At 39.5% G+C, this 19718-nt stretch overlaps 2 protein-coding genes across 2 annotated transcripts in view; one reads left to right on the top strand and one right to left on the bottom strand.

Moving 5' to 3' along the window:
• Nucleotides 1–19718, top strand: part of LOC311608241 (putative ankyrin repeat domain-containing protein 26-like protein) — a 149904-nt gene that overhangs the window by 70845 nt on the left and 59341 nt on the right. The gene's annotated exons all lie outside the window — the stretch shown is intronic.
• Nucleotides 2774–19718, bottom strand: part of LOC311608820 (uncharacterized protein) — a gene marked incomplete at both ends in the record, with an annotated part of 41317 nt that continues 24372 nt past the window's right edge. Inside the window, 7 exons of the mRNA XM_084801445.1 lie at nt 2774–3322; nt 4838–5089; nt 6674–6925; nt 8504–8755; nt 12945–13193; nt 16817–17062; nt 18431–19033. Of these exons, the coding sequence (XP_084657571.1) occupies nt 2774–3322; nt 4838–5089; nt 6674–6925; nt 8504–8755; nt 12945–13193; nt 16817–17062; nt 18431–19033 (2403 nt within the window). The remainder of the gene's footprint in view (nt 3323–4837; nt 5090–6673; nt 6926–8503; nt 8756–12944; nt 13194–16816; nt 17063–18430; nt 19034–19718) is intronic.

Here is a 19718-nt window from a genome sequence, read left to right as displayed (position 1 = left end):
ACAATTTTTGTTGTTATTATTGGTGAAGCTTTTTCTACTCCAAAATGATTACAGATTTAAGAGCCTATTATAAAGGATTCCTTTCTCAGGTTTGGAATATAGGCAGACAAGAAATAGAAATATTTCATTCTCATAATCCATGTTGAGAGTAGAGAGAGAAGCCATCATGATTGACTACACTCAGGTGATACTTGTTTTCCATTTAGTCCTAGCCTCTTTCTCTTCCTTCTGACACACTCAGAGATGGCAGAAGTGAGATGGCAGAAGTGAAGACAGAGGCTTGCCAAGCAAAAGAATGGTGTTTTTGTGGAAGCCTAGTCTTCAAGAAGCTGCAGTATCTAGACATGGAATCAATCTATGATTCCAGCTTCTTGGGTACATTTAAGAGATCAACCCAACCTGTGTATGACATTGATTTGAGCTGTGTTTAAGTGATAGTTTTTATTAAAAAATTATATATATATACATATACGTCTCTCTCTCTCTCTCTCTCTCTCTCTCTCTCTCTCTCTCTCTCTCTCTCTCTCTCTCACACACACACACACACACACACACACACACACACACACATACACACACATGTCTTGTCCTTTATCGAAACTTTTGGATTAGAAACAGATTTTTACAATTTTTTTAAATTGCTGATGATATAATTTAAGTGTCAAACCCCTCAGAGTCTTGGTGGTAAATACTTCAGACACATTTCTATTCCTTGTTTGCCTAGGAAGCCCAGCGATCTGTAACTGAATACGTTCTCCGGTGCTGAGCAATGGGAGACCTACTGAAAGTTGCTGCTTTTGGTTTCAAGTGTAAATAACTTGGCTAACATGGATTACTCTTTATTACCAGGAAATACACTTAGACTCAACATTATCCTTTAATAAGACGATAGCATATGTATTTGGTTTTTGTTTGTTTTTCTTTTGCTTAAAGGAAAAATTTCCAAATTTCCCTCTTATCATTTAATACAAATAGTGACCTTTTGTATGATATAGAAGCATTTGTTTTTTCCTTGTTTTTGTTTAGAATAAAACGGGGAAAGTTTTAATTTTCCCTTAATGAATGATGTCACACTTTGTCTTAAAAAATGATGAGTACACAGTATGTGCTGTTCTTTGAAAACCAGGGCAAGAAGATAATTTAATAGGATTAAATCCTACTATGAGTGCCAAGAACTTTTATTGTGGGCATCAGGACCCAAGAGTGAGTGAGGGTAACAGAGTTGCCAACACTGGAAACAAGACTTCAGAGACCAACATTGAGGAGGACTTCTATTTCATTTTGTAGAACTAAGCCTTTCATACATTCTGTTGACCAATGGGCTTAGGACCACTGGGATTTGGACATGAGCTCTGGGATAGCCAATCACTGTGAAGACCAGTTTACCTCCTTGAGGGAAGTGTTTGGCTGCAATGCACCATAAAACTTCCATGAAAATACTTATGCTGGTGGATCCGGACACAGGGCTCCCTTCACTAACTGATGCACCAACCAGAGACATGGCAAGCAAAGGACCAAGACCCACTAATCAGAAGTAGTCAATGGACATCTCATTTTCCACATGGGGAGGCCTGGAGCAGGGTACTGCCTCTGACAAGAGCTCTGGTGCCCTCGATTTGATCACTGTCCCTTAGGAGAGAGGTCCTGTAGAAAACACCTAGGATGGGGATGCAGGCTATCCAGAGGAGACCACATAGGCTGTGGTCAGATGGTGTAGTAGGAAGACTCCGCATGTCAGAGGTTACAGGGAGGGTAACAAAATGAAAACGGGACAGTGGGAACAGGAAGATAAGAGTGAGTTGATTACAATTGCTGCAGTTAGCTTGCTGGCACACCTCCATGGTTCCTCTTACTACTGCCTATTTCTGACTTTTTGATCACTCTTGGCACACTTTTTCCTCTATTGAGTTGCCTCATCAAGCCTGGAGTTTGGTGTTTAAACTTAATCTTAATGTGCCTTGTTATGGAGTGTTCTGTTGATATCCATGGCAGGCCTGTTGTTTTCTGAAGGGAAAAGTAGGAAGAAGCCACAGGAAGGATACTGCAAGGAAAAGTAGGGATATCGGGGAGACGTGAGGGTTCGACTGGGATGGGGTGAAGGGAGGCTATACTTCAGTGAGAATGTTATGTATGAAAGAATAAAAACAACTATGGCAAAATCAAATGGAAACAAAGTACATGGTGTTTTACTTCATGTACACCTATGTTGATATCTGGTCTCTAAGTTTTATCATATATATAATCGGAAGGAAGGGTTTTCATTCTTTCTAAGTTTCCATAGCATCATTTGGAAGCTGAGCAGGGTAATGTCTACATATCTGGTGTTGTTGTAAAAATTGAGGAATTAATGTGCACAATTACCATTTAAGTGATGTGTTTATGGAAGCCCTTACTGAACATTTATTGACAATAAAAAAGCTCTAGGTCAAGGGAAGTTTTTTTCTCATAAATATTAGACATTTACATTTTTTTTTACATATGTATCTTTTATTAGAGTTATATACAATAACCTACCTATAGCAGGAAGAACCATGACACAATTAGGGATTATAAATGTTACTCTCTTAATGTTTTGGCTATTTGTATTTGACAGCCTTGAAGAAAACATCTTTCCTATCTTTGTGTCTCGAAACTTCTTGAAGACTAAACCAAACAGTTTAGTTTCACAATTAAGCTTAGTTGTTTAGGGGTTAAGATGTTTTTAGGTCAAGATAGGTGTTTTAAGCTGATAATGATGAGAATCTGTGTGGAATTGTGTATAGCGCTCATGTCCTCAGATGGAGACAGCAGGAAGCCCAGAATCCAGATCTGTGTCATTAACATGAAGAGTATTGAACCCTGTGCCTCCAGCGGGATCAAGGGTGGTGCTGGTGCCCATGCTTTTTCTGGAGAGGTCAGTTGAATGTGCAGCATCAACAGCTAGGTCAGCATCACTAGCAGGGTCCTCAGTGGCTTGGGGACCACAAAGAGCAGCAGATTCAGCACAAGTGCTGATCCTGTTACCATTGCCTTGAGCAAGAAGATGAGAGTCAAGAGCCAGGTCAGCACTGTGAGCAGGATCCACGGTGTCAGCTGTGAGGTGACCAGCAGCAGGCTCACAGTCAGTGTGTGGCTGGCCCCTTTCGTGCTCAGTGCAAAGATTTAAAGCAACTGGGCAAACCAGTTCAGGCTTTTGAGCCTTGTCCATGGTATCTGTTTCACCTGCATCACCAGTAGAGGCAGCAGGAGCTATCTTCCTGTGTCCAGTAGCCCTCAAGGCAGGAAGTCTACGCTGAAAGAATCTAAAATGGGGTTCATACAGATGAGTCGACGTCTCTTCAACCTTTAAAGAAATAAAGAGATGTTACAGTTCATTAGTTTTATGATTTCCATTCATTTTAGCATGTTTTTTTGTTAATGTCACTCTTGATGTCAGTCCCAAAATACTTCTGGCTCAGTGTAATTTAGTCATTACAGCCACTGACATCCTATAACCTCTGCTTCCTTTCTGCTTAAGGACATGGTCCAGAGTTTACAGAATCCTCAAAAGGGGAGAGAAGTCTTTCTCCACTCTACTGCTTCAGTCCTTTACCCTTTGCCTTTCAAAATGGCCCACTGGGATGCTGGGATAGCAAAATAATGAAGGTGAATTCTGAAATGCATGAAAAAGTGTCCGATTACACAAAGCAGAGGGAGCTGCTGAGCTGCATGTACAGAATCTGTAGATGCTTCCAGCCTCTCACTACTTAACCATAACTGTCACATGTGTGAGTGCTGGTGTGTTCCAGCACCACTGTGGCAGCTCAAAGGAGAACAGCTCCCATACTCACATAGATTGGAATGCTTGGTCCCTATTGGATGTAGCTATTTTTGGGAAGAAGTAGGAGGTGTGACGTTGTTGGAGGAGATGCTTCTCTGCAGGTAGGCTTTGAGTTTTTCAAAGACATGTGCAATTTCCACAGAGCTATCTGCTTCCGGTTTATGAATAAGGATATGAGCTCTCAGCTTCTGCAGCCCATTGCCTGTCTGCATGAGGCCATGATGGTGATGAAACTGTAGGTGTCTCTTTGGAACCATAAGCCTTGCCCCAAACAAACACTTCTCTCTATAAGCTGCCTTGATCATGATGTTTTATGCAAGCAGTAGAATGTTACTAATACAACCATTGACTACTTTAATAGGAGTAATATGACGAAAGTCTAAAGTTTTTATTTAAACATCTTAAGGGATATTGCCCAGTGTAACAAACAGAAGACATGGTTCCATAATGCTGGCTTACAAAGGATACTCAGAATACCCACTGCATTAATTAGATAAATTAAGCAAGGGAATGTTCTGAAAACAGTGTAATGCTATTTGGAGGGAGCAAAGCTTCATGTACATTTGAGAGCAAATAATGTGGATAGGCATTCCTCATTCTATACAACACAGCGGAACTTGATATATAACAGCCTACATTTTCCTTCAATGTCAATTGTGCTGATGCAATATGTCACTTCAATGAAAACTTCACACATTCTAAAACTTATCAAACATCATCAAACAATGCAGCACAGAGGAGATAGAACAAAATACCTTAAGGAGCATTGGCGGGAACGGAAAGTAAGACAAAGAAGTATACATACTACATGTGCGTAAAAACTCTAATGTGTTCAAGTGACAACTTTAAGTTATTTCTTAGAAGATCGCTGGCAAAGGAACTTCTGTGATGAAGAATGAATGTAAGAAAAATGCAGGAATATTGATAAAGCTGGGTTCCTTTTGTCTTGAACAATAAAAAGCTTTGCAGAGGGAGGCCCTCCAGAAACATCTCATATCTTACACTAAATAATCTTACTTTTCAACATGGTGGGATTACCTCTACATTTATTGCTCTTCTCGAGCCATCAGATGGGGGTTCTTTCTCAGGAGAAATGATATTTTCAGAATTCTCAAGTTCTGAACGAACAATCTCCTTTGAGTCTTTTCTGATGTGCTCTCTACGAAGTTCATGCTGCAGTTCTCTCTGCTCGGGTATTGTTGCCTCATCTCGTTTCATAGAAGACCGAGGCTGTAAACATGGGCATTTAACATTGCGTTTCCTCTTTCTTTTTCTGTCTGGAGTGATTTTCTGTAGGTGAGGGAGTAAAAGGTTACTCCGACTGATTCAACCTCATAACTCTTATGTTTACTTGTACCTGATTAAATTTTTTTTTGGTCCTTTTATTTTACAGAATACTAGCAAAAAAAAAATGGTGCATAGAGTGCAGGTCTTCCATGGTCTAGTTGCACTGACTATATTGTATATAACTTCCATAACAATATCTATTTCATATGTGGAAATATCATCAGAAGTTCGAAAGAATGATTCCCGAATGCTCATAATTTAGAATACATTGTCCATGCTTGGTCATTTTTTTTTTTTTTTGCTAAGGATTCAGAGGTTTGCCCTTCTTCAAGGAGGTGTGTCACTGACCATCCTCCCAAATCCAACTCTGCCTCATGTTTCTGGATCAGATGCAATCTCTCAGCTGCTACTTCAGTACCCTGCCTGCCTACTTGCTACTGAGGTCCCAGGCACGAGCCTTGGAAACTGTATGCCATCCGCAATTCAAATGCTTTCCCTGACAAGTTGGCCCTGGTGTCCTCTCACAGCCACTGAAAATTCTGAGTCTATAAAGTATATTAAGAATCACTGTGTTGAATTTCTGCTCCTTTTACATCTCTCAGTATAGACACTGAAGACACCTGGAGACCATGTGGCTGAAGGAATTCTCTACAATTGGCCTGAATGACTGGTAATAGGAAACTACATCTCTAACCCCAGTGACTGATCTTTTTACTTCCACTAAACTTGATGTCTGTTACTGACACCTTGCTGATAATACCAGTCTGTACACAGGAGTTTGTGGACAAATGGATTGAACTAGAAATTATCATAATGAATGGGTTCACCCAGAAGCAAAAAGAGTTAAATGGTATATACTCACTTATATCGAGACACTAGTCCAAGGGGTACATCCCCATGAAAAACTTTACCTACAGGAAAGTGGGTCAGAGGGGAGGACATCCTATTGAGGTTTTAGGTGTGAGAAGCCTGGGAGAATGAGGAATGGAAGGATCCAGAGGGTCCTGGAAAACTACAGGCGGGTCTGGGCCCTGGGGTCCTCCTCAAATTATGGAACCAGCCAAGGAAAATATAGGCAGTAAACTGCGAACCCATACCCAGACCTGCCGATAGACAGGACATTCTCCACCGTTAAGTGGACAAGGAGATATGACTTTCACACAAACTCTGGTGCCCCATATTTGACCATGTCCCTTGGATGGGGATGCCTGGTGGCACTCAGAGGAAGGATAGTAGGTCACCAAGAAGAGACTTGATACCCTATGAGCATATACAGGGGGAGGAGGTCCCCCTCAGTCACAGACATAGGGGAGGGGAGTACGGGGGAAGCAAGAGGGAGGGAGGAAAGGGAGGATACAAGGGATGGGCTAACACCTGAAATGTATTATGAGTAAATTGACAACAATAAAAAAAAGAAGCTCGCTGGCAAAAAAAACTTCTGTGATGAAGACTGTAAGAAAAATGCAGGAACATATAAGGCTGGGTTCCTTTTGTCTTGAACAATAAACAGCTTTGCAGAGGGAGGCCTTCCAGAAACATCTCATATCTTACACTAAAAAATCTTACTTTTCAACATGGTGGGATTACCTTTACATTTATTGCTCTTCTCGAGCCATCAGATGGGGGTTCTTTTTCAAGGGAAATGATATTTTCAGAATTGTCAAGTTGTTCACGAACAATCTCCTTTGAGTCTTTTCTGATGTGCTCTCTACGAAGTTCATGCTGCAGTTCTCTCTGCTCGGGTATTGTTGCCTCATCTCGTTTCATAGAAGACCGAGGCTGTAAAGATGTGCATTCCACATTGCGATTCTTCTTTATTTTTTCTTCTGGAGTGATTTTCTGTAGGTGAGGGAGTGAACGGTTACTCCAACTGATTCGACCTCATGTCTCTGATGTTTACTTGTACCTGATTAAATTAATTTTTGGACCTCCTATTTTACAGGATACTAGCAAAAAAATGGTGCATAGAGTGCAGGTCTTCCATGGTCTAGTTGCACTGACTGTATTTTATATAACTTCCCTAACAATATCTATTTGATATGTGGAAATATCATCAGAAATTGGAATGAATGAGACCAGTAGGCTCATAATTTTGAAAACTTTGTCCATGCTTGGTCAGTCTTTTTTGCTAAGGATTGAGAGGCATGGCCTTGTTCAAGGAGATGTGTCACTGACCGTCCTCCCAAATCCAACTCTACCTCTTGCTCCTGGATCAGATGCAATCTCTCAGCAGCTGCTTCAGTACCCTGTCTGCCTACTTGCTACTGATTTCCCAGGCACGAGCCATGGAAACTGTATGCCATCCGCAATTCAAATGCTTTTTCTGACAAGTTGGCCCTGGTGTCTTCTCACAGCAACAGACAATTCTGAGTCTATAAAGTATATGAAGAATCACTGTGTTGAATTTCTGCTCCTTTTACATCTCTCAGTACAGACACTGAAGACACCTGGAGACCATGTGGCAGAAGGAATTCTCTACAATTGGCCTGAATGACTGGTAATAGGAAACTACATCTCTAACCCCAGTGACTGATCTTTTTACTTCCACTAAACTTGATGTCTGTTACTGACACCTTGCTCATAATAGGAGTCTGTACACAGGAATTTGTGGACAAATGGATTGAACTAGAAATTATCATAATGAATGAGTTCACCCAGAAGCAAAAAGAGTTAAATGGTATATACTCACTTATATCAAGACACTAGTCCAAGGGGTACATCCCCATAAAAAACTTTACCTACCAGGAAAGTGGGTCAGAGGGGAGGACATCCTATTGAGGTTTTAGGTGTGAGAAGCCTGGGAGAATGAGGAAATAGAAGGATCCAGAGGGTCCTGGAAAACTACAGGTGAGTCTGGGCCCTGGGGTCCTCCTCAAATCATGGAACCCGCCAAGGAAAATATAGGCAGTAAACTTCGAACACCTACCCAGACTAGCAGATGGACAGGACATTCTCCACCGTTAAGTGGACAAGGAGATATGACTTTCACACAAACTCTGGTGCCCCATATTTGACCATGTCCCTTGGATGGGGATGCCTGGTGGCACTCAGAGGAAGGATAGTAGGTCACTAAGAAGAGACTTGATACCGTATGAGCATATACAAGGGGAGGAGGTCCCGCTCAGTCACAGACGTAGGGGAGGGGAGTAGGGGGGAAGAAGGAAGTAGGGAGGAATGGGAGGATACAAGGCATGGGCTAACACCTGAGATGTAATATGAGTAAATTGTTAACAATAAAAAAAAGAAGCTCGCTGGCAAAGGAACTTCTGTGATGAAGAGTGTAAAAAAAACACAGGAACATTTACAAGGCTGGGTTCCTTTTGTCTTGAGCAATAAACAGCTTTGCAGAGGGAGGCCCTCCAGAAACATCTCATATCTTACACTAAATAATCTTACTTTTTAACATGGTGGGATTACCTTTACATTTATTGCTCTTCTCGAGCCATCAGATGAGGGTTCTTTTTCAGGAGAAATGATATTTTCAGAATTGTCAAGTTGTTCACGAACAATCTCCTCTGAGTCTTTTCTGATGTGCTCTCTACGAAGTTCATGCTGCAGTTCTCTCTGCTTGCATATTGTTGCCTCATCTCGTTTCATAGAAGACCGAGGCTGTAAAGATGTGCATTCAACATTGAGATTCTTCTTTATTTTTTCTTCTGGAGTGATTTTCTGTAGGTGAGGTAGTGAATGGTTACTCCGACTGATCCAACCTCATGACTCTTATGTTTACTTGTACCTGATTAAATTATTTTTTGGTTCTCTTATTTGACAGGATACCAACAAAAAACAGTTCATAGAGTGCAGGTCTTCGCTGGTCTAGTTGCACTGACTGTATTGTATATAACTTCCCTAACAATACCTATTTGATATGTGGAAATATAATCAGAAGTTTGAATGAATGAGACTAGTAGGCTCAGAATTTTGAATGCTTAGTCCATGCTTAGTCGGTCTTTTTTGCTAACGATTCAGAGGCATGACCTTGTTCAAGGAGGTGTGTCACTGACTGTCCTTCCAAATCCAACTCTGCCTCATGCTTCTGGATCAGATGCAATCTCTCAGCTGCTGCTTCAGTACCATGCTTGCCAACTTGTGTTGCAGTCCCAGGCACGAGCCATGGAAACTGTAAACAATCCGCAAATCTTATGCTTTCCCAGAGAAGTTGACTTGGCCATGGTGTCTTCTCACAGCAACAGAAAATTCTAAATCTACAAAGTATATTAAGAGTCACTGTGATGAATATCTGCTTCTTTTACATTGCTCAGTATAGACACTGAAGACACCTGGAGAACATGTGGCAGTAGGAGTTCTCTACCATTGGCCTGAATGTCTGGTAAGATGAAACTACATATCTAACCCCAGTGACGGATCTCTTTATTTCCACTTAACTTGATGTCTGTTACTGACACCTTGCTCACATTGCTATTTCTAACAAAGAAATATTTAATGTGAAGGTTCATGTATCATTTAGAGACAATAAACAAATGGGTTACAAAAACATATACAGAGTAAGACTAACTTACAATATAAATATATTGTAAAGATCAAGTTTAGCTGGAAGGTATGACAAATCCTTTGTGTTGTACATTTCCCTGACACTAGGTGTAGCATCCTGAACTGTAGCCAGTATTCCCCTAATTAAGCTTACAAATCTTGATGTGGAAATAGAACTTTTATAGTACAAATTCAGTAGGACTTTGTTGTAGAGGGAGGACTTCAAGACACATTTCATGTTCATGTGCAAAGTTCTCTAAAGCTGAGTGACATCCTGAATCCTAAACTTATGTTTCTAAGGAATACTATCAACAATTCAGACAACCTCAATTCAAGTCAGTACTAATAATCTTGTAAACAGTAATGTCTTTGTCATGTTCTACAACAAAGTGTCTGTAAATACTTATAGAGGCAAAGTAAGTGATATAAAGAAGTAAGATTGGGTTCTTTGCACACCGACACACATGTACGCCTCAACAACAGTTACAGAAAAGTCTGTAACACTGGCTGAAAAAGCACATGGTTAAATTCCTTAACTATGACTAGAAACTCTCATTGATGCGGGTTCTGCAACTTTAACTGATATCGAATTCACATTCACAATTCTTCTTTACATGGATATAATATTTTCAGCTCTATTAGGAGTTAGTGTACCCATAAACCTCAATTATAACACAAGGATTATTTCCAATACTTTGAAGGTGCTATTGCAGACTGTTCAGGATGATTAAGTAATACAAGTTAATTGTTAGTTGATCAACTCATGGACATATCAATTACTAGTCTATATTCTTCACAAGAGTACACACCCTAGCTTTGACCAACAGATACAATTCTATAGATAGATAAGGTAGAGTTGCATAAGAACCTCCAAAACCCCAGAGATCTACACAATATGGCATTTAAAGATGTTTCTATGATCCTAAGGATCCTTTGAGAATAAGACAACACCAAGCCTTCCTCAGAGAAGTTGATGAACATCAAAGAACCTCCTATGGAGATGGCTTCAAATGTGGCAAACCAGCCACTGGGAAAAATGTTCTCCTTTCTACCACAGACAGAATTCAGACTAAAAGTGGGCAAGCGTGCCTGGAGGCATATTCAGTGCCCAAAGAGTGCTAAGACATGGTAAGCAAGTCCACAACTTTCCTGCTTCACAAATATGTCTTCCAGATAAAATGGGCCAGAAGGCTAAAGATGATGCTCCAATGTTATTGGGAGTTTGGGTGACTGTCTAGGCAGTGAACAGCCTCTGTCCTTTTCTCAATTTGGATGCTGCTAACCTATATTTCCTATTTATTCATATAATTCATTTTATTCCTTCTCTAGTTCCTATGGGGTTGCAGACAGATAGTTTAGTTTTACAATTAATCTTATTTGCTAAGGATTTAAGATGTATTTAGGTCTAGATAGAAAATTTTAAGTTGATAGGGATGGATTCAACAAATACCGATTGGCATTCAGAGTTGTAGACTCATGAAGAAAGGAAAGGTTGTTTACTGCAAGGTTGAAAAATACTATGAATGTAATATTTCTATAATTCCTAATTGTTTCATGGTCCTTCTTGCTGGCTGTAGTTTATTGTAAATATGTTAAATATAAATTTATATGCAAAAGCACCAAATATATAATAAAAAGTTGGAATGAAATGTTACACAAGCATTCATAGCTCGTTGTGATGACTGAGCCAACCACTCATGGCTGAGTAGAGCATAGTCCCTAGGGGATATCCTACTATTATAATCCTCCTATATGGAAATACTATTACACTGTTGCCAACTTTTACCCTTAGGCACATTGTGTAGTGCATCTCTCAACTACCACCAGAGATGGTTTTCTTTAACCTACAGAACAATTTTCAAAAACTCACGACACCAATTTGTCAGTATAGATACGATAAGTTTCTATGGAGTGCTCACCTCTCCATGACACAGCTCTCTATATCACAGTCTGAAATCTATGGGTCTATAGAGCATATTAGAATAAAGGGAAGAAAACACTGGCAGCAGCTGTCCAGAAAGAGCAACAACAACAAAAAAGAGTTTTTGACGCCTATGACAGGGCTGTTGCACAGAGGAACTCACAGTAACTATGAACACATGCCTAAGACATTCACACCATCAGGTCAATAAACATTACAACAATATTGAAGGCTATGCTCATGAAGTCCCACCCTTAGGTGAGGAGCTTTATGTAACTTATAGCTGCTGAGGGAAGAGGATTCAGTTTGCTTCAGGAATAAAGCCCCAAGAAGTTGCATATGACCCAGTCATTTTCCTACTCCCTGCACACTAAGTGTCCTGATGGTTTTTTGTAAAGAAAACATGCTTTTGGGAAAAAAAATAGATTTGTTGGCAAACAAGGAAGATTTGGAGAGGATCCTAAAGTGTGGTTAGATCTGATAAAATTTTATTATTTGCATACATAACATTCTCAACCATTAAATTAAATAAATTTTAGAAATATGTATTCCTCATCAATAAAGACAGGATACAAGCACAGAACCTGGTGGCTGGGTTATGCAGAATAGTTGGAGCTATTGATGACTAGCTATGGTTCAGTATTTCAAAATAATTTGTATGATGTTATTTGATGATATATGACGTTATTGAAAAGATGGAGACAAGAGCTGACAGGATTGAGTAATAGCCAGACAATAGTAAGAGCATTGTCTTTACTTTGCTATGTGAAATTTGTGGGACTCAGAGGACTTGGAATAAAGAACCAAATCACTAGAGTAGAAGGAGATGGCCTTACATAGAAAAATGACATCAATACAAGGATCTATGTATCTGTAAATGTGCACTAAAATGCACATCTACAGAGAATTGTGAACTATAGCATGTGAAATTGCAGAGGCAGAAGAGCCACGGATTCAGTTATGAAGTGTTGCAGGGCTTTCCAGTCGAATCACACGCTGCTTCCCAGTCTTTGAGTTATGGAAACCATTGCTTCTATGGTTTACTACACCTTGGACATAGCCAATATGGAATTTCTAGCTAGGTGATTATTTTGTGGTTTCTAATGTACTCACCTTCATGTCAGGCATGTTAGTTCCTTTCATTTCCAGTGTAACGACTCTATAAGTCTTTTCTCATCATGGCCATTGTCATTGTTGATGTTTATTTTATAAAAATTTCCCTCAATTGTATAAACAGCTTGTAAACTTTTGTTTTTTATATTCATAGCCTATTTTCACTTACCGTTTTTAGCATAAGTAAGAAGAATGCAGCTGTGAATGTGGGTGTGAATGAGATGCAGGCCATGCACAAAGCTGTGTCCTGGTCACTCTCTAGCAATACAGACAAGGGCTAGCAGATGCATTTTGCCCTCAAATAAGATGTGCTGTTTTTTTTATTAGAATTACCTTTGATCTTGTCTTTTCCTTAGAGATATGAAGTTGACTTTCTTCCTTGGGACAAACAGTATTTTCATGTTTTCCAATCACTTCACAAATTTTCTCCTTGAAATCCTTCTTAATGGTTTTCTTGAGATGCACACACTGAGATTCTCTGTCTTCCTGCTCTACTTCCTGTGCTGTCTTGGCAGCAGGCTTCTCTGACTGTACGGACTTGTCGTCACGTGTCTTCTTTAGTTTATGTTTTTCATGTATTTTCTGAAAATGAGAAGGTACATTATTTCATGTTGGGGAGATGTTTTTTAAATGACTCTGTCCCTACATATTGTAGTGTATGTATGAAGGAAAAGGAGCCCCTACTTAATATTTATCAGTTGAAGACCTTCATAAGTGCTCTGCTACCCACACCATCACTAGCTATTAATAAAAAGTGAAAACAATTTATTTTCATCTAGTGTAAGAAAAAAACATGAACCAGCATTTTAAACTTAGTATTGATTACAGTGTTTAAAATAAAATTACTTTAGTTGTTAAATATTCCAAAACCTAAGTTACTTGATTTTCACATCACGAAGGACACCTCATGTGAAAGATATTGCCTTACTTTACCTAAAAATGTTGATCCCTTACAGTGCAGTCAATCCCTTTTTCTGTTTATAAATAAGTAGGTAGTAGGCAAGTCTAAGTTATTCAGGACCCAAATCACCAAATCAACATCGAAAAGCAAAACAATTTTGCTTTATATTATATACAATATAGTATACAGTTAATAGATATAGTGTATAGTTTACATTCACCAATCATATATTACAAAATGAATTTGCTTCTTCTAAGAGAAGAGGCTGGGAGTTGTAAATGTTTGGGGAAATAAATGAAGGAAATGGCCACAGAAAACTGCTTCATAGAAAGCTGTAAGTAAATTAGAGACCCATGGAGTCAGAAATGGAAAGAAAGAGCAAAACTAAATGAAGAAAAAGCTCAGGGCAGAAGCAAATCGCTTTGATGAGTTTAAAGAGAGGAGCGAACCAAACAAGACTGTCCTCCCAAGGGAGACTAAGTGGTAGCAGAACACAGACTAAAGTATCCTTTAGATTAGACAGCATGACAGTGTCCTGCATGCATGTAGGGTATCTGCACTGTGTCACCTTCTAACATGACCTAACATGCACATGAGATAATGAGCACGGTATCTGATGACCTTTACCAGGTTCCCTCAGTATAATCAAATATGTAAAATACTATAGTGTGATTCCTAACATCATTCAATGAATCTGTTCTCTCCAGAAGGAGAGACATGTTAAAACTACAACAGGGTGACTGTAGATGCTTTGGAGGAGGCCTGGAGTCCAGGTTGTCCCCTCCTTCTGTGTTTCAATGCAGTTGACCAGCTCATCTATATGAGCATGGAGACAACATCTGACAGATGCCTTGAAGAAACAACTGCATGTGTATGAAAGGAGGACGTGGCCTGTGCAAGAGCATGTGGATTCCAACAGAAAAACATTTGTAACTATAATTTACCCTTAAAATGCAAGCTTATGCTGAATTATGAATGTATTTGTTGTGAAATGAGCCTTTATTGTAAAGAGGCAAGGGTGTTTCTGCAGAGGACGGTGGTCTGCAGAACAAGGGTTCAAATCATAGTCCCTAACTGTGTGGTGTCAACGGAAGCCACGGCTGGGTTAGGGAAAGGATGCTGACCAATCATGGCAGACATGTAGCAATGCTGTAAACGAACAGCTGCTTCTCCCTTTCACCATGGAACCAATTGTTAAAGAGTAGAGAGAGGAGGAAACAGAAAAAGAGGTGAAGGGAAATATTTTAAATAAGAACACCAGAGGCAGTAAAGTCAAGAGATCCAGTCACCTGGTTACATAGGGGTTTCCATTATAATCAAATGGTTTTTTAAAAGTCACAGAATTCTTATCTTTGAATGATGGAAATCATGACCTTTTTGGTAAAGATGCCTAAGATCCAGTATCTAAGGTTATGGTGTTATTTGTCTGGAACGCATAATAGTTTCTTTTATTAAATTGTAAAGCTTGTACTGGTCTTTATTATTGTTTCTCTGGATTACTACTATAAAAGAAGTCACTTCGTTTATCTTATGATCACATTTGTCCTATTCCTTACAGCCTAATATTTTTCTTTTTTTTTCTGTTTTTCTCCTTTATTAATTTCTTCTTGTTACATCTCAGTGGTTATCCCATCCCTTGTATCCTTCCATTCTTCCCTCCCTCCCATTTTCCCCTTATTCCCCTCCCCTATGACTGTTCCTGAGGGGGATTACCTCCCCCTGTATATGTTCATAGGGTATCAAGTCTCTTCTTGGTAACCTGCTGTCCTTCCTCTGAGTGCTACCAGGTCTCCCCCTCCAGGGGACATGGTCAAAGGTGAGGCACCAGAGTATGTGAGAAAGTAATATCCCACTCTCCACTCTACTGTGGAGAGTGTTCTATCTATTGGCTAGATCTGGGTAGGGGTTTAAGGTTTACCATCTGTATTGTCCGTGGCTGGTGCCTTAGTTTGAGCGGGACCCCTGGGCCCAAATCTGCCTATCATAATGTTCTACATGTAGGCTTCTAGGACCCTCTGGATCCTTCTACTTTGCCATTCTCCCATGATTCTCTCATCTAGAGTCCCACTAGAATGTCCTCCCCTCTGTCTCAGTTTCCTGGTAAGTGAAGGCTTTCGTGGGACATGCCCCTTGGGCTAATATGCAGATATAAGTGAGTATATACAATTTGAGCCTTTCTGCTTCTGGCTTAACTCACTCATTATGATCATTTCTAGCTCAATCCATTTATCCACAAATTTCGGGAATTCCTTGTTTTTAATAGCTGAATAGTATTCCATAGTGTATATGTACAACAGTTTCTTTATCCATTCTTCTATTGAAGGACACTTAGGCTGTTTCCATGTTCTGGCTATTATGAATAAGGCTGCTATGAACATGGTTGAGCAAATTTTTATGTTGTGTGCTGGAGCATCTTCTGGGTATATTCCAAGGAGTGGAATAGCTGGGTCTTGAGGAAGCCCTATTCCCATTTTTCTGAGATAACACCAGAGAGATTTCATGGAATGATCTTCCTTGCTCATGGATCGGGAGAATTAACATAATAAAAATGGCCATCCTACCAAAAGCAATCTACAGATTCAATGCAATCCCTATCAAAATACCTACACATTTTTTAAAGACATTGAAAGTTCAATTCTGAACTTCATATGGAAAAACAAAAAACCCAGACTAGCTAAAACAATCTTGTACAATAAAAGGTGCTCCGGAGGAGTCTCCATACCTGATCTCAAACTGTACTATAAAGCAATAGTAATTAAAACAGCATGGTACTGGCACAGCAACAGGCTGGTTGATCAGTGGAATCGAATCGAAGACCCAGATATGAATCCACACACATATGGTCACTTGATTTTCGACAAAGAAGCGAAATCCATTCGATGGAAAAGGGATAGCATCTTCAACAAATGGTGCTGGTCTAACTGGATGTCTATGTGTAAAAAAATGCAACTGGACCCATATTTGTCACCTTGTACAAAACTCAAATCCAAGTGGATTAAAGACCTCAACATAAAACCAGAGACACTAAGTCACTTAGAAGAAAAAATGGGAAAGAGCCTGGAACATATTGGCACAGGAGACAACTTCCTGAACAGAACACCAACAGCCCACGCATTAATGTCAACATTTTTCACTGAAGCTCTACAAGGTGAGAGGGAAAGGTCCTTGGACCAGGGAAATGCAGACCATGTGCACGGCTACAGTCCTGTTGTCTAGATGTTCTCTGCAGCTCTGTAGACAGACGCTCACAGATGCATCTTCCTATGCACAAGAAATCCATTGCTTTTAAATTAGAAGTAATTACCTTTAGCTGTTTTTTTCCTTTAGCGATATGAGGCAGTTCTTTCTTCCAATTTGTATCACATTCATTGCTTTCAAAAGACTCACAAAGTGCCTCTTTGATGCCTTCCTTTATAGGCGCACAGTAGGAGTCTCTCTGCCTGCCCACAGTTTCTGCCTCAGTTTGCATGAGGGACTCTTGTGAACATGGAGGGGCACTGTCATGGCCCCCTTCATAGTCTTTCTTCATTTCTTCTTCTAGGGATGTTCTCTGCAGGATAGAAGATGGAGGGTCAATTTGCTTGGTTTCCCAGCAGAAGTTCATTTTTTATATGATTGTTTTTAAAATTACTCTCTTCAGAAGTAATAGGGTATAAACACAGAGAAGGGAAAATTCACTTAACATTTAACAGCTAAACTCTTTATATATGTTCCATCTGTCTTAAATCACTAGGCTATGATTATGAACCAAAAATGCCTTATCTTCTTCAACGAACTAAAACTCACGAACATGACCTTCATTGTGTCAGTGTTGTTTGGAAGAAACTATGTCATAATGTGTCACATATCCCAAAACACAAATTAGATGGGTTCTAACATGAAAGAGCAATTTTCACGTGTAAAGATATCAGCTCACCTCCCTCTTTCCTCAAAGAGCTTGTCATATTGCTCTTTAGGAGTATTTATTAAACAATATTTATCTTTCTCAAGTTAATAATATTTATGTCTCAAATTGATGACTCTCTTAACTATACACAGAAACAGCATAAATGACTTTTAAGTACTACAAGGATTTTTCCTTCATTTAAAATTTAGCTTACTATTTTAAAAAGTTTAGCAAGTTCAACAAATTTTTCTTCTCATGAATAACTTTTTTGGGGAAAATTATACATTATTCTTAATAGTACATATAAACAGTGTGTGAGACCCCACACCAGATATTAAGATCACAGAGTTCTATTTAGTGTGTTCAACAGCTAGAGACACTTAATTATATGATTTCAAATGGGAAGAAGGTGTCTATTCAAAAAGGTTTGTGTACAATAATTGTTGAATATAGCCATATATGCCTATTACTCAGTGAGATATAGGTAAATTAACAAAAAATAGGAACAGAAACTGTCAGAGAGATCAAGTCTGTTAAACTGAAATAGCTCTGCATCAGTGTAAAGTGTTTTTTTAAAAGACCAGGGAGGAGAGATAAACAAATACAACTCTCTGTCCAAAGGACTCGAGCAGCAGGCAATACACACACAAGTTTCACTCAGACTACATGCTGTGACAGTGTTGTGCATATCTTTGGGCTGCCTGTGCTACTTCAAGTCCTAATGCAGTCTACTGTCTTCTTGTGCCCATGTAGTGAGTAAACAGACTGACACACTAACTCCACAGGTACCGTTGATGAAGGGGAGGTTCTCTTTCTAAGGATTGGCACTTATTCAGGAGCCTACTATGTCTGTCAGCAGAGAAATGTTAAAATCATAGAACTAAGTTACCAATTGTTCCACTTTGCAGGATGCTTGGCGCCGAGAACTTTGCCAGCTTCAGTATTTCTGTGGTATTGACTGCAGACTCAGGCACAAGGGTGTATCTTTCCCCTCTCAATGAAGCACAGGTGTTTCCAATGAGGGGGACCTACCTGTAAGTCTGAGGTTCTTTTGGAAGTGTTAGGTCGTGGTGTTTCTTTAGGACAAATGGTATCCTGGTAATGTTTAATCTGTTCATGAACCATCTCTTTCAATTTGTTTCTGAGAAGTTCCTTCAGTTGTAAATGCTGCTGATTCCTCGGCTCCTGCAGTGTCTCCTCCACCGGCTCTAGCAGTAGAGCCACCTGCTCCATAACGATTTGCCTTAATTCATGCCTGAGTGGTCCCAGGATTTCCTTTATAACCTTGCTGAGGAGTTCCCTCATCCTTGCATCCTCATGTAAGGCCAACTGCTCCTTCAGGATTTCCTTTACGTCCTTTCTGAAGAGGTCCCTCTTCCTTGAATGCTCTATGGCCGATTCCTCCTTCAGGATTTCCTTTATATCGTCTCTGAGGAGTTCCCTCATCCTTGCATGATCTACTGCCAACTGCTCCTTCAGGATTTCCTTTATGTCATTTCTGAGGAGTTCCTTCTGTTCTGCATGGTGCCTATCAGCTTCCTCCTTCTTGTCCTTGTTCCTCTCCACAGAATAATGTCGTGAAAAATAAAAGTATGCATCTTGGCTTTCATGTTTCTTCTTTTCTTCAGTCTTTTGCTGATGAAGAGAAAAAAGATTAATTTGCTTGGCTTTATTTTAAGATTTGTTTTTGTTCTTGTTTGGGCACACATGTTTTCAAAATGGTTTGGTCCATATAGGTTGTAGAAAGCACATAGGGAAGGTAGGAAGCACATTTTAACAGTCCTGCTTCTTCGTTATTTATCTACTCACAGATGACTAGGTTGAAAATGATTTGAATTATCTAACATAGGGGGAAATGTTGAATTGACAAACTTTCTTGGTACTGCTTGAAATACACTTATAGTATGATATGGTAAATTTTCCAGGAAGAATGAATTGCAAAATTTCATGGTTACAAACCAGTTCTTGATCACATAGATTTCACACACACCCCTACCTAAAAATTAGACTGTACTTGTGAATATATTTCTGGACACCAGTAAAATTAAATTATGTAACTGATTAAGGATCCAAATCAGTAAATACATTAAAAAAGAAAAACGAACTCCTATATTTACTTTCAAGGACACATGTGTACCAAGTTCAGTTTCTACACTGTTCTAATTCTAGTAGAGAGAGGAGATAGACAGTAGGCAGTGTGCGCAGTAGCCTGTAACTTTAGAGAGTCTGTGGTGCCTCAACAACTCTAAGCTAGCCCAGTCTTGAAAATAGGATATGTATTTGTTAACCTGTGGTGTTTAATAAGGGTCCTTGTCGCCCT

Source organism: Acomys minous (genome assembly GCF_964271855.1).
Source record: "Acomys minous genome assembly, chromosome: 11".
NCBI classification, from domain to species: Eukaryota; Metazoa; Chordata; class Mammalia; order Rodentia; family Muridae; genus Acomys; species Acomys minous.
This window is presented reverse-complemented; position numbering and strand designations above follow the sequence as displayed.